Source organism: Perognathus longimembris, chromosome 11, assembly GCF_023159225.1.
Source record: "Perognathus longimembris pacificus isolate PPM17 chromosome 11, ASM2315922v1, whole genome shotgun sequence".
In the NCBI taxonomy this organism is placed as follows: domain Eukaryota; kingdom Metazoa; phylum Chordata; class Mammalia; order Rodentia; family Heteromyidae; genus Perognathus; species Perognathus longimembris.
In genome coordinates this window covers 25,822,499-25,836,353 of record NC_063171.1, presented here as the reverse complement: position 1 = coordinate 25,836,353, position 13,855 = coordinate 25,822,499, and the positions used below count along the sequence as shown (strand labels likewise).

At 44.6% G+C, this 13,855-nt stretch overlaps 1 protein-coding gene across 2 annotated transcripts in view; it reads right to left on the bottom strand.

The window, feature by feature from the left end:
- Tnr (tenascin R) overlaps positions 1 to 13,855 on the bottom strand; it is a 420,853-nt gene that overhangs the window by 49,526 nt on the left and 357,472 nt on the right. For both annotated transcript variants that reach the window (XM_048356899.1, XM_048356900.1), the window contains one exon: positions 9,751 to 9,936. In XM_048356899.1, coding sequence (XP_048212856.1) covers positions 9,751 to 9,936 — 186 coding nt within the window. The remainder of the gene's footprint in view (positions 1 to 9,750; positions 9,937 to 13,855) is intronic.

The following is a 13,855-nucleotide window of genomic DNA, read 5'->3' as shown; positions in this document are numbered from 1 at the left end:
TAATTGAGGACCAGGGAATGTAAAGCTATGGGTACCATTGTAGAGTGACTTTGCATAGCCTTAGGAAGGATAGAGGAAATACACCAAACTGTCCAAGGAAAGAGCAGTCACATCTCTGGAATCCTTTGGAGGTTCAGTACCAAGGATTACTGATAGGTTCCTAGAATATATGGAATTCTCTGGGTCTTTCCCATCCTTCTTTCACATTCATTTTCACACCAATTAGTTTAAGTGGTATATTAATTTCTTACTACTACTGTAACACATCCTCAAAATGTAGTGGCTATAGAGTCTGTGTAGACATGAATTTTTGTGAGAGTACTAATCAATCCAGTGTATCATCTATTCTTTTCTTTTTCTCCCCCCTCTCCCCCAACACTTTTTTTTTAATCTGTTGTGGGCCTTGAACTCAGGGCACTGAACTGGGCACTCCTTGAGCCTATTTGTACTCAAATTTGTACTCATCTACCACTTGAGCTACAGCACCACTTCCAGTTTTTGAGTGGCTAATTGGAGATAAGAGTGTCATAGGAACTTTTCTGTCTGGGCCATCTTCCAACCATGATCCTCAGATCTCAGCCTCCTGAGTAGCTAGGATTGTAGGTGTGAGCCATCATCATCCAGCTATCATCTTAAAAAGAAACTAAGGCATAGAGTAAATCTGTAACCAGTTAAAGATGACTTCAAGAGTCTGGCCTCAGGGTTTAAAGCCTTTAGTAGGACTGAAAAGGTCCAGCTCTTCCCACAGCTCACCTGGTTCTTTGAGTAGCTGTGACTTCTCTGAGATCCCCAAGGCAATACAAATGATTTTGACTGGAAATGTTTTGAGCAATTGTCTCTTAACCAAGCACTCAGTTTAGATTAGGAGAATGCCACATGGTAGCCAGTAGCTCCTACCATTACCCCATGGCTTTAAAACAGGCCACACAATAAATGTTCCCTTGTGTGAGAGTAGATCCTATCTGGCCTTATTGGCCCAAATCCCTTTGAAGGAATGCAGCTCCAGGCACTGATTAGGGTAGGATTAGAATCAGCCTTCTTTTCTTCCATCCTGAAACACTATCCTTTTTCTAACCCTGACTTTTCTCTTTCTCTAGAGGGTCAACACAAGTGGATGTAAAGTTTGAAGCAGGATGTCTCAGCTAGTACTATGTTTTATACTCAAGTTGCCACACCTTCCACATGTGTAACTTTGATTATTTAACCCCTTTGGGCCTCTGTTTTAATGGGAATGGGAATAATAACGTTTATAACTCAGAGTGCCACAATGAGAAGGAAACAAATTGGTGTGTTTAAAATGTGGCATCTGGTCCATATTAACAGCATCCATTATTACTACATAAGCACAACAAAGGTGAACTAATCCAGGACTTTTTTTTAGTCCTTTTATGTAGGTGCTTTCATCATCTACAAAAAGTGCCTCATCCAGGCACAGGGTGGTCCTAGGCATATGTGTTGGGGATGGTTTGTTGCGGTTTAGCCTGTTGCTCGGATGGGAATCAATTATTTGAGGAGTCCAGGTGTCAGTGAGAGCTCATCCTGGCTGAACTGAATGCCTGTTTCTAGACTGAGAGATCGCAATACCCCCAGATGTGTTCAAAGCACATATTTACTTCCGTTTCTATGTTTGGTGACTCTCCTGCGTATCCTCAGTTAAAGAAATTAGATTACCATTGGGACATAAACTGCTTTTCTGAGGCATGTGATTGAGACCTTCAATTGCCTATAATGAAGTAGAAATTCTCCAACGCAGATGAAGGGTAACAGATCGAGGGAGTAAGACAGAAATTATATGTTGCCAAATGGATCTAACATGTAACATTTTCATCTGAGTTTCTTATTTATGAAGCTTAAATGAAATGTTCAATAATTTACAACAGAATCATCCTTTTTCCCCCCAGAAAACGGCAGAGCAGAATTTAAAGCACTCCCTTCCCAGGTTTCCTGTCTAGGGGATGGGGAATGGGGAAGTAGGACTTAGTTATGGGGTTGTGCCTGCTGCTTCTCTTTGATTTCCAGCAGCTTTCTTCGTGAGCTACAAGTGAATTGTTGTTTCTTGGCCTGTAGGTAAAATGCAGTAGCGCTGGAAATATGTATCCGAGGCATTGCTAGTATACTTCTCTATCAGACTCTGAGTACTCCCAGGAATTTCTCACTTTAAAGATACCATTACTCTCTATCAAGGCTCCCTTTACATTGCCATCCAACTCCTGTAAGGGGTAGCATACAAATGGCTGTTTCTTTTCTTAACAGAAGCTCTGAAAATCCATCCCGTAGGAAATCACCATCTCCATCCCTTACTGAACATCCTTTGTTCAGCTTAGAGGCTGACACTTTTCCTCAACTCCTTCACCACACACCCATTCTTCCTTGAATCCCTAAGGCACATGGCTTATCCTCTCAACAAACATTATTGAGGGTCTCCTTTGTGTCAGGCACATAGTTGTGTGCTGGGGATATCAGGTATGCAGAACAGGCATCACTCTTGCCCTTTAGAGGATCAAATAAAATCTGTACCATACTAATAAATTATTCATTGAGTACTCATGACACACCAAGCACTGAGCTTCATGCAATAGAGAATCTAGAAGGATAACAAAGAAAAGGTAGGAAAACAGAAGGGGTACAAAATGAATTTTTGCCATCCAATTGATGGCAAAGAGGACAGTTGTTAAGTATGGCCTCTTAGCCGTCCATGCATGTTACCTAATGTAAATTCCCTGCCATGCTGGGAGCAGAGCAACAGAGACTCAGGAAAACCTACACCTTAACAAAATTCACAAAGCTATTCTAGGATAAAGCCTAGATTTGAACCAAGTCCCTTCTGCTACCTGGTCTCCGTCCTTACAAGAGTCTTACAAGTTGGCTTCAGGCATTGGAGTAGATAAGCAAACTGGAATCTGGAAGTGATATTCTACTTTACTGCAGACTGCTAAGAACCTCTTTGGACAAGGATGGGATTGGCATGGACTGTGGTAGCCAGAGCAGGGACTTGAGTTAAATCTAGAAAAGATTAACACAAGAAAGGGGACGGGAAAATGGAATTCCCTGGTGGTTCAAATGTGGCATGGCAACCAGGTTAATGAGGGCTGGAAAGCAATGGGGATGGGCACATTTTCACCTCAACTGCAAGGACCATGGTGACAGAAGCAAAATACTTCACTCCCCTTCCATCTCTAAATCCAGAGTGACCTCCTAAGGGTCTCACTAAGCTAGCAATAGGGGTTTTGGTTGGCCTCAGTGAATTGGACTTGTGCCTTCCCAGAGAAGAGGAAACCGAGGACCCAGATTCCAAGGAGTCTGAGGTCTTCATTTGGACAGCACATACCAAGGCAGATTTGGTAAAAGTATTCATGAACCCAAGATCTAAAGTCAAGTTCTTCCATATAGAGAGATTTCCCAGTGGTGGAATTTGAAGAGCAGAAGTCTCATACATGGAGAGACGTTTATAGACAGAGAATCTCTCAAAAGCCCTCTGAGATCACACCAAACACTCATCTGCTTTGTGAAATGGAGGGCTAAGTTCTCAGGTCCCCATGCCCTTTTGTGGGATGAGAAGGTATCTCCTCAGGGTTCCCTATGGGTTAAGCTTTTGAGTACACCTCTCTGCCTCTCTGTGTGTGAATGTGTGTGTGTGTGTGTGTGTGTGTGTGTGTATGGATGATCAAGGGGTGCAGTTAACCCCATCCTGATTGTCAATCCATATAATCCATATTTAAAAAGAAAACTAATACTACTACTAAGTACAGTTCTCAGATGGAACTTCCCTCTTAGTAGTGAAATTGACGAGGGATGTGGTCTTTCTTTGTGCTGCAGGAACACCTCACTTTCAACAAGCTTCAAACAGGCTTTAAACAACCCTCCCTGCTGAAGAAGCCTCAGTTAGAAGGTGAAACATTCCTACTTGGCTTTTCTCCTGGTTCCTGTTCCTCTAGGTTGACTGTATGAATGAGGGACAGCCACCCTATTGAGAGCTGTGGGGAAACCCTCTACTTTTTCTTTCCTTTTCTGCATTCATCTCTGGCAGCCTACTCCCCATTTTCCTGCCATCTTGACAGGAGACGCCATCTTAGGGAGTACCTTACCAAAGTGACCACTTGGGGTCACTGTAACTTTGCCCAAAGAAAACTGAGAGCAGTCTGGTGCTGCTTCCACCCCACCCCCCACCCCCAAGGCCCAGCATCTGGACTCCTCCTTCCAAGTAAGGCCCACAGAGCCTCAGAGACCCGGCTCTGGGTTTGTTGTTTGTACACTGGCACATCAGGGGAGTGCAGACAAGGGGAAGTGGACTTGAAGTGCCCTAGTCAGTGTACAGGTGCCAGTCACACTCTGGAATGTCAGATTTCTGCATGGGCTCACATACCAGGAGGAACTCCCTTGCCCAACACTAAACCCTATCTGGGCCCTGAGGATACAAGAGGGGATTTGGTAGGTGGTCCTTGACCTTAGTCCTCCAGCAACCAGAGGCCTTAAAAATGGCTGATCACATAATCTGATTGGGATGTGCTCACGTGTAGGTGTACATGTGTGCCCACATAAGGGTGTGTGAAGACCTGTGCATGTAGGAATGATGCATGTTGAACGTGTATGAGACTGGTGTGGCACACCCATGAAGTATGTGTACATATGTGTACATGTGAGTGTGAGCATGTATATGTGGGTCTGTGAATGTGAGTGCCTGTGTGTGAGCACGTGCGTATTTATGTTTGAGTACATCTGTGAGCTTAGCACGTGACTAGCTCTCTGTCTTTGTTTCCTTGCAGTCCTGTATTCTGTCACAATGTCTGTAGGCCGTTGACTGGTGTTTATACTGATTAGCAGCCGCTGACCACAGATAGAGGTACATGGTGCAAGGAAGCATCTGCTCCAGAAGAGCTTCATGAGGCACCATACAGGCCTGCTCCTTCATCCTTGTTTCTTGTCGTAGGGATCCACAAGCATGGCCTTTGTCCATGAGGGAAGTTTGTGGGGACAGTACAGGTGGCAGAAGATACACTCTTCTACAGTCCTGATAAAACTCATCTTCAGATGCAGGGGCCACTGTACTGTTCACAATTTAGCTCAGCCACAGGCAGGGAGGCTATTTCTTTGGCCACATCCCAGCCAGATACCCAAGATCCCCTCCTTCCCTCCCCCTACCTTGCCCCCTTCACCAGCTGTCTTCCACATTGCTCACTGTCAGGAGGCAGAGTACTGCTGCCAGTCCCTGATGCATGGAGCCAAGTTCTAACCTGGAGGGGCTGTGAAGAGCCTGTAAGCTGTGTGGCACTTGGGGCCCCTTGGGGATTCCATGTATAGGTCACAGGCCAAGCAGACATCATCCAGGCTAAGAGAGTGAGGCTCAAAAAGACTTATCATTAAGGACACAGAAGCAAGCAGAGCAGAGCAAAAATTCACAGCGGTCACTGAGCCTGTTGTCAAGAAACAAATTCATAGTCCAGAGGGAATTCTCTGGGCACGGTGTGCAGAGAATAGATGGCATTTTTAGACCCTGGCCAGGGTTCTGTGTTGCCAAGAGTAAGGTTTGTACAAGAAGATCAGAAGAAGCATGCCTGCTCAGAGCCCTCTGAATGACTTGGAGCTCCCAGAGACAGGAAGGGCTTGAATTTTGCAGCAAATGAGCCAGGGGTGGTATTGAAAACAAGGGCTCCTGCAAGGAACAGCAAGCACAGGTGTGGTTTTTCTCTGAGGTAGAGGTCAGCTATGGGAAGAAAGAGGGGTTTGGGTGCGTGTCAGGAACAGACTAAGAGGCCATGGACTTAGGTCAAGGCTTGGAGAGACAATAAACGATTTTTTAAAAATCCAGTAGGTATTGTGGGCCTTGAGTGTGCCAGTCTCCATTCTCTGCTTCCTCATTTCCTTATCACAGGCAGCTCTAGGAGGCAGAAGGAGGTCCCCGGAGACAAGAGGCTGACACACAGGGAATGTAAGAGATTTGCTTAAGGATGCATACCCGTGAAGTTATGTGTCTCACAACTGAGCAGGGTAACAACAAAACCCATTCTCTAAGGGTTTTTCACCCATGAATACATCCGTGAATTTTCTGGGTTCCTGAAACTCAGGTCTTGATTCAACAAGTATAACATCTCCTCAGTAATGCTCATGCTGCTGGCCCCCAGATACACTTTGGGCACCATGCTGATCACAGTAGGTCATGTAAAACACTCCCTCAGCTCACACACCTCCTCATCACCTTGCTGCTTCACTACCATCCACCTAATGAGTGCCCTCTATGTCAGCAGCATTACCTTGAACTCCTCAAAGCCTCCGAATGACTCTCAGAAGAATGGGGTCAGTCACCTCCCCTCCCCCGCCACTTACAGACGAAGAAACAGAGGCCTAGAAAGGTGGCAAGATGCCCCAAATGGTACAGGTGAACCTGGATCCAAATTCAAAAGCTGAGTTCTGAGCACACTGTACACAGAAATCACAGCCTTCAAATGAAACTGTTGTTCTCAGCCTCCCATAAAGGTCTTGGAGGCAGAAGAATGTTAAGGTCCAAGAGGGAGGAATGATGGAGAAAATATGTTTTGTGTGTGTGTGTGTATGTGTGTGTGTGTGCACGCGCACGTGCGCGTGCATGAGTGCGTGCATGTACCAGTACTGGGGCTTTGACTCAGAACCTGGGTGCTATCCCTTAGCTTTTTTACTCAAGGGTAGTGCTCTACTACTCGAGCTGCAGCTCTACTTTCAGCTTTTTGGTAGTTAATTGGAGATAAGAATCTCAGACTTTATTGCCCAGGTTGGCTTTGAACCTTGATTCTCAAATATTAGCCTCCTGAGTAGCTAGGATTACAGGTGTGAGCTATTGGCACCTGGTATGAAAACATAAACATTTTGAGCTTTAGTCAAACTTCTCCCTCTTTCTCTTCTTTATGGACCTTTCTTTTCTTTGCTGTGGCAAACAAGCAAACAATCCTGTAACTAGCGTCCTGTACTTTATTTCCTTACATGCCTACAATTCCTTTTTAAATCATGTCGTTATTTGCCTTTATAAATCTCTCTGGCAGTGAGGTCCTTGGGATAATTACATGATATATGTAATACATACTCCATAAACTCAATCTACCTAAGCCCAGTACTCAGTAATCATTTCCTTACTGGTCTGTGGCTTTTAAATTTGGGATATCTTTTAATTTTTTTTCTTTATTCAAAGCAGTCAAGGAAGGGGAGTCTTTAGGATGGGATTAGGAAATAGCTTTGAATTGCAGCTGTGTCCTTTGCTAATTTTGGGAACTTGGACACATTCTTACACTTCCTGAGCCACAGTTTCTTCATCTGTAAAATGGGCATGCTAAAAACACCCATGAGGTTTTCATGAAGACTAAGTATGATATAGTTACGTGAATATGCCTGGAGTAAGATAGATAATCAGAGTAGAGAATCTTCTTTCTTTTCTGGCAGTGGAAAATAATAATCAGGACGTGACTAAGTTCTCTATAATTGTATATAGCATAGCTTCTGTCCAAAAAAGAAAAAAACAACAACAAAAGCCATCATTTTTTGTAAAACTGCTAATTGCCAAGTCCGCCTGTGGCTGTAGGCAGAGATGAGCTGTTTCCTTTTGTATTATTCAGTTTTTTGTTTAGCTTTAATCTTTGCGAATGTCTCCAGCTCTCTGTAAGTCCCATAACACCAGCTGTTTGCCCCTTCTATGTCTAATTCACTCCTGTTAGCCTGCTTGGTCAGCATATCTTCCCACCTACTTGCTGTGTTTTCAGGAGAGCGTCTGTCTAGAAAAGACAGTTTTTATATGGGCTTTAACAGGCTTAATTTGGCAAAGAGATCAGGGGATCTCAGCTGTGGAGGAAAACAGCTTTGACGATCCAGCGCGTGCGTACTGTGTATACACACGCTCCTCTGTGCATCCCTTGTCTAGTAAGATAACAAATGCCTTTGCAGGAAGACGAGGTAGAAATTACAGAGTCTCTGTGAGCATGTAACAGTCCTTGGCCCAGGACTACTTTGCAGAGCACCTCCTCCATCTAGAAACTATGCCCTGCATATGTAGGTCTCACTCTTGAAGGAGGTCTGACAGGCAGATTTTCTTGGACGAGTATAATGGGGGACACAGGAAGGATACTGATGTATCCTTAGGAAGTGAGAACTGTTCCCCAGCCAGGAAAATGACTATGGCCTTGGATACCACTTACATCCACACACCATCCTTGTTCTTGACTCCGGAAAGAGCCTCTTGAGCACTCCCTGCCTCTGCCTTGCCTAGTATTTACCTCTTGGTGTATGTAGTCATTTCATCACCTCCTTCCCAATCCTTCCTCAAGAGGGATGGGTTGGGAGCCCCAGTCTAGGAAATTGTGAGTTCAAGGGCAACGTGGGCTTGTGGTGTGATCCTATCTCAAAATACAACACAAAACAAAATAAAATCCTTCAATGGTTCTCAAATGCCTTCTAGAATAAACTCAAACTATTTACAGCATATGTGAGGCACATCTAGCCTCTGTCCTTATGACTAGATTCTTGCAGTTAATGCCTCAGTTACCATAAACCATTTCATTCATTCATTCATCCATTCAAGAAATACTGATGTAGGATCAGGTATGTGCTACGCACTGCTCAACCTTGGAGATTCAATAATGGTTCAAATTGAATATGGTCTGCTTTTTCTGGAGCTCAGGGTCTAGGGAGAGGGTCAACAATCAGATGATCATGTCCACAGGTGTTAGAGGCTAACTTGAACAGTGCTGAAAAGTCAGGATGAGAGGCAGCTATAGGACAAGATGATCTGACCTCAGCCTCACTAAGTGCTACATGAACTTCAAGAGGAAACTAAGGTGAATCAAATAAAAAGAGCATACAGGGGCTGAAAATGTGGCCTAGTGGTAAAGTGCTCACCTCCTATACATGAAGCCCTGGGTTCGATTCTTCAGCACCACATATTATAGAAAAAGCCGGAAGTGGTGCTGTGGCTCAAGTGGTAGAGTGCTAGCCTTGAGCAAAAAGAAGCCAGGGACAGTGCTCAGGCCTTGAGTTCAAGCCCCAGGACTGGCAAAGAACAGAACAACCAAACAAAAAGAGCAGCCAGTGGCAGGAGGAAAAGCATGTTTGAGGTACTAAAGGGAAGTGGACCTGAGGCTTGAAGTACAGAGAGCACCACTGGGTAGAGAGGAGGCAGGCCATGGGTAGGCTAGGGAAACTAGGAAGGGCTGAGGGATGGAGCTTTCTCTGACAGCCATGGAAGTCCCTAGAATGTATGCCCAATACGATGACACAATCAGCAACGTTCTTTCAAGCAATTTCTCCATTCTGCTGGGATTAAGAATAGGGTCAGGGGGACTGGGGATATGGCCTAGTGGCAAGAGTGCCTGCCTCATATACATGAGGCCCTGGGTTGGGTTCCCCAGCACCACATATACAGAAAATGGCCAGAAGTGGCGCTGTGGCTCAAGTGGCAGAGTGCTAGCCTTGAGCAAAAAGAAGCCAGGGACAGTGCTCAGGCCCTGAGTCCAAGCCCCAGGACTGGCAAAAAACAAAACAAAACAAAACAAAAAAACACGCAAAAAGAATAGGATCAGATAGAGCTGAAGGAAACATGGGGTGAAGTTGTAGTGATGATTAAGAGCAGAAATAGGGGCAGCTTAGACTGACAGTAGAAGGTAGCAGACCGATTAGATAGGCATTTAAGAGAGTAAATCAATAGGATTTGGGTTGGTTGTGGGTGATCAAATTAGGGAGACAGCTGTGTAGATGTAGACCCACCAACAATCATGCCCCAAGAGAGACCTCACTCACCTGTGAGGGTGGTCCTGGTGGTGGGACCCATGCCTCTAGGAACCAGCACATCATGGTACTGCTCACCCGCCAGAGTGCTGTATACAACCTTGTACTCCTCAACCTCTGCCTCGCTGTTATCCCATTCCAGTTCAAGGTTGGTTGCTGTTCGGGAACTGACTCTCAAGTTCTTGGGGGCATCAATCTCTACAAATAGACATACATCAACAGCATCACACACAGGAACAGACATTTGCACAACACTGAATTTTTAAGAATCCTTGTGGTGAGGATTATATTGTTTGACCCTCCACAGGTGAGTGAAACCCATGGCTGCCCCTTAGCATTCTGGTCTGCTGCATTCAATTCTTCAGTTAGGTCAGAGGACTATACTTAGGAGGTGGACACCAATGGACCTTGTACTTTCCTAGGACCATTCAAGAGTCCTAAGGATGTTCTAGAAACTTTAAAACAAACCAATTAATGTCATAAGCTTAGACATAAAGCAAAGGCCACCTCCACAGGAGAAAAAAATCAGGGATGGAACCCTATGTACTTAAATGGAAGACAGCAATAGCAGATTTAACCACTAAGCAAAAAGAAAGTATCTGATTTCAAGATGTCTTTCCCTGCACAGACATAAAAGTTTGCAGGTTGAAAAATTAAGATAGAGATAGAGGGTGTGATGTGGATGAAAGAATCTGGCCTTTGGCAGGCCTCAGTTGGAACCCCAATTCTGACACAGTAAGGAGATCCATGTGGGAGGTATGGTGCTAGGTGCAAAAGCAGATGTTCAAGCACCATGCTGTCTGGCTGGTCTCTAAGGCTCTTGAGGAGTACAAACAATGGGTCCCTGCTTGCTTGTTTCTAAGTTCCATGGACTGTGGTGAATGAGAGGACCACTAATGTTAGCCTCTCTTACAATCTCAGGAGAGCTGCTTCTCTCCCTCAGGAATGACCATCTCCTCAGGATAATCCTTGCAGGGTAATAGGAACTTCCTTGAAAAATATAGTGACCTTAATTTTCCTGTCTTTGAGGCTTCAAGTTCACTTTGGAGTGGACCAGATATTTATTAAAAAAAAAAAAAAAAAACCCAAACCCAAACCCTTGGGTGGACTGTGTAATTTACCAATACTAAACAAGTATCACCCAATTGTTTTTGTAAAGAGAAGGCTGTGAATGTCGGAAAGCGGAGGCTTCCACTGGGAGGGGTTCTGCTTAGTGATGTAAACTGGAGGAATCTTTTAGCAGATTTATGCCTCTGCAGCCCACTTTCTTGAGAAACGTTGCTTCACTCAACGTATATTATCATGTTGGATATTATACATTTTGGCACCCATTGTAGTTTATTTTCAGCAACTGGGCACGTAGAGTAGCTTGGGTGCAGAGGCATGTTGGGGAAGGGGGGATCGCCTTACAGCACAGCCTTTGAACTTCATGCATGAAGCCAGGCTGGGCAAAAGAACTAGGGTGGGCCTAGGTGCGTGGCCTGAACTGGAGAAAGAAAACCCAATTGACTAGGGTTAAGGCTGAGACACATAGGCACTTTTCATAACTAGAAGAAAACAAAACAAACAAATGATCCCCATATTTTGGCACGGTGTCCTTATAGGACACAGAATGCAATAGATTTTGGTGTTTTGGTCATAGGGCCTGTATGCTGTGGATACTGAAAAGACTAGACACCGCTGATGTCAGTAATCCTCTAAGAGATTGTTCCTAGAAGGAACACTGGGAAAAATTGAGCCTCATAACCCATGTTAGATGGAATCACTTGCTCTTTCTGGATCTTGAAGCCCAAATTTAGGAGCAGCATCTGAAAGCCAGTTTATATGTGGGCACTGAGTTGATCTCTGAAACATGTTGGCAGACCAGGGCTGATGCAAAGACAGATGGATACAGGGGTTTCTGTGGAAGGACTTGAGACTAAACTCTGGTAATGGCCTTATGTAGCCTCTAAAACACAGATTAAATCAAGGGTTTCCTCTGCTTAAAACTTGCCTGTGGAACTGGGTGCTGGTAGCTCACACCTGTAATCCTAGTTACTCTGAAACCTGGAAGATTGAGATCAAAGCCAACACAGACAGGAAAGTCTGCAAGAAGGTGTCTTCCAAATAATCAGCAAAATCCCAGGCTGGAGGTGAGACTTAAATAGTAGAACACCAGCTAAGCAACTAGTCCAGTAAACCTGAGGTAGTGAGGTTTAAAACCCAGAACCACCGCCAACACTTGCTTATGGCTTTCAGGGCTCTGAGAGATCTTTGCCCTGCCTTCTTTGCAGCCATTACCTTGTCATACTTCTACTTTCATCCATTATACTCCAGTTACTGCCCTTTTACTACTCTTAAAAGACAGTCAGTTAATTCCTACCTCTGGAACTTGGCAGTGGCTATTGAATTTGCTTAGAATATTCTTGTCCAGATTCTCACATAATTTAAGTCATATAGATTTTTAGTAAAATGTTATTTCCTCAGAAGGCTTTTCCAAACTAGTCAATCCAATGCTGCTCTCTATTTCATGTTCATAAACTTTTAAGCTTCTTTTATCTTTCCCTCCCTCCCTCCCTCCCTCCTTCCCTCCCTTCCTGTGCTGACATTGGGGTTTAAACTTAGGGCCTCACACTTCACTTGAACCATGCATCCAGCCTAGCTTTTTGTTGGCTAATTGGACATAAAGTCAGACTTTTCTGCCCAAGCTGTCTTTGAACCACAATCTGGCAGGTCTAAGCCTTCTGAAAAGCTAAGATTACAGGCATAAACCATCACTGCTTGATGTTTTGTTTCTTCTTGTTTTTGTTGTTCAATTCCCCCCATGGGACTATCATGCATGTGGACTCTGATCCTGTCTCTCGGGTTTATTTTTCCAGTCTCAGTGCTTGACACCCAGCTGGTATTCAGTGAACACACATTAAGTAATTCAATGCACATAATCAGCTTTGTTTTGCTTGCTGTGTCAGGCCTTTAGAAAAGTCTTGTTAACTACTCCATTGGTAGGCTCTGAGGATAGCTGAGGTGAGGGGGGTGGGATAAGGAACAGCTGTGATGGAGATGGTCTATCTTTCAAGGGCAGGAAGCTCCTCTGCTGTTTGCAGCCAGTCTTGGCTGAGGTGGAGCATGCTGTCCAGATTGAAGTTGAATATTCTTTCTTCCTGAAGGGTCCTGGAAGGAGCCAATGCTAAGCAGGGAGGGCCAAACCTGTGCAGTTTGGATATTCATGTTTGTTTCTTGGGGCTGCCGTATGTGGTGCCCCAACCTGGATATCTTGAAAGCAAAGCATTGTTTAAGAGATCAAGGTGTCAGTAGGATGGTGTCCTGCTAAGTGCTAAGAGCCATTTGGTGACACATCTGTCTTTTAGCTTCTAATGACCAGTTGGCTATCTTTGGTGTTTCTTGGTTTGTACCCCTGCCTCCATTTTCATGTCTATTCTTCTGTGTCCTATCTCTGTGTCCAGAAATCACCTTTGGATAAAAACTCTGCCATTTAGATTAAGGCTTTCCTTAATGAGCTCATCTCAATTTGTCTCTTTGCAAAGATCCTATTTCCAAATTCATTCGCCAAGAGCTAAGGCTTCAATATTGTTTTCAGAGGACACATTCAACCCATAGCAATAGAAAGCAGTCTGGAGCACTAAAGTCAAATGTTCTGATGGTTGACTTGGGTATCTTAAGGGTTATGCCCACATAGACTGCAGGGGAGACAGCCAGTCCCAAGAGGAGGGGAGGCACTTGGAACTTGGCCTCCAGATTTCCTGGGCTGGCTTTGCTCCAATCATTGCTTCTATCAGGGCTTTTTCCTTTCCAGAGCAGCTCAAAGACCTTGGCAAACCCATTCACCAAGCGGGAAGCAAATCTCTGTTTTAATTGCCTGTGCAATTAGTGCTCTCCTAGTGTTGAAGCCATCACCTGGAAAAGCACTTTGGTTAATTTGAATTTAAGCACAGTTCTGAAATGATGAAGGGCCCTACTGTGAGGGCCTGGGTACCCTTTCATCACTCAACCAGCACCTGCTAACCCTAGGCTTTGAGTGTCTGTCTGCCAAACCATATGCATCTTCTCTCTTCCCACCCCTACTTCTCCTTCCCCCTACAGGAACAGAGGGAGCGGGTCTGAGGTGCAGGCAGAGGCT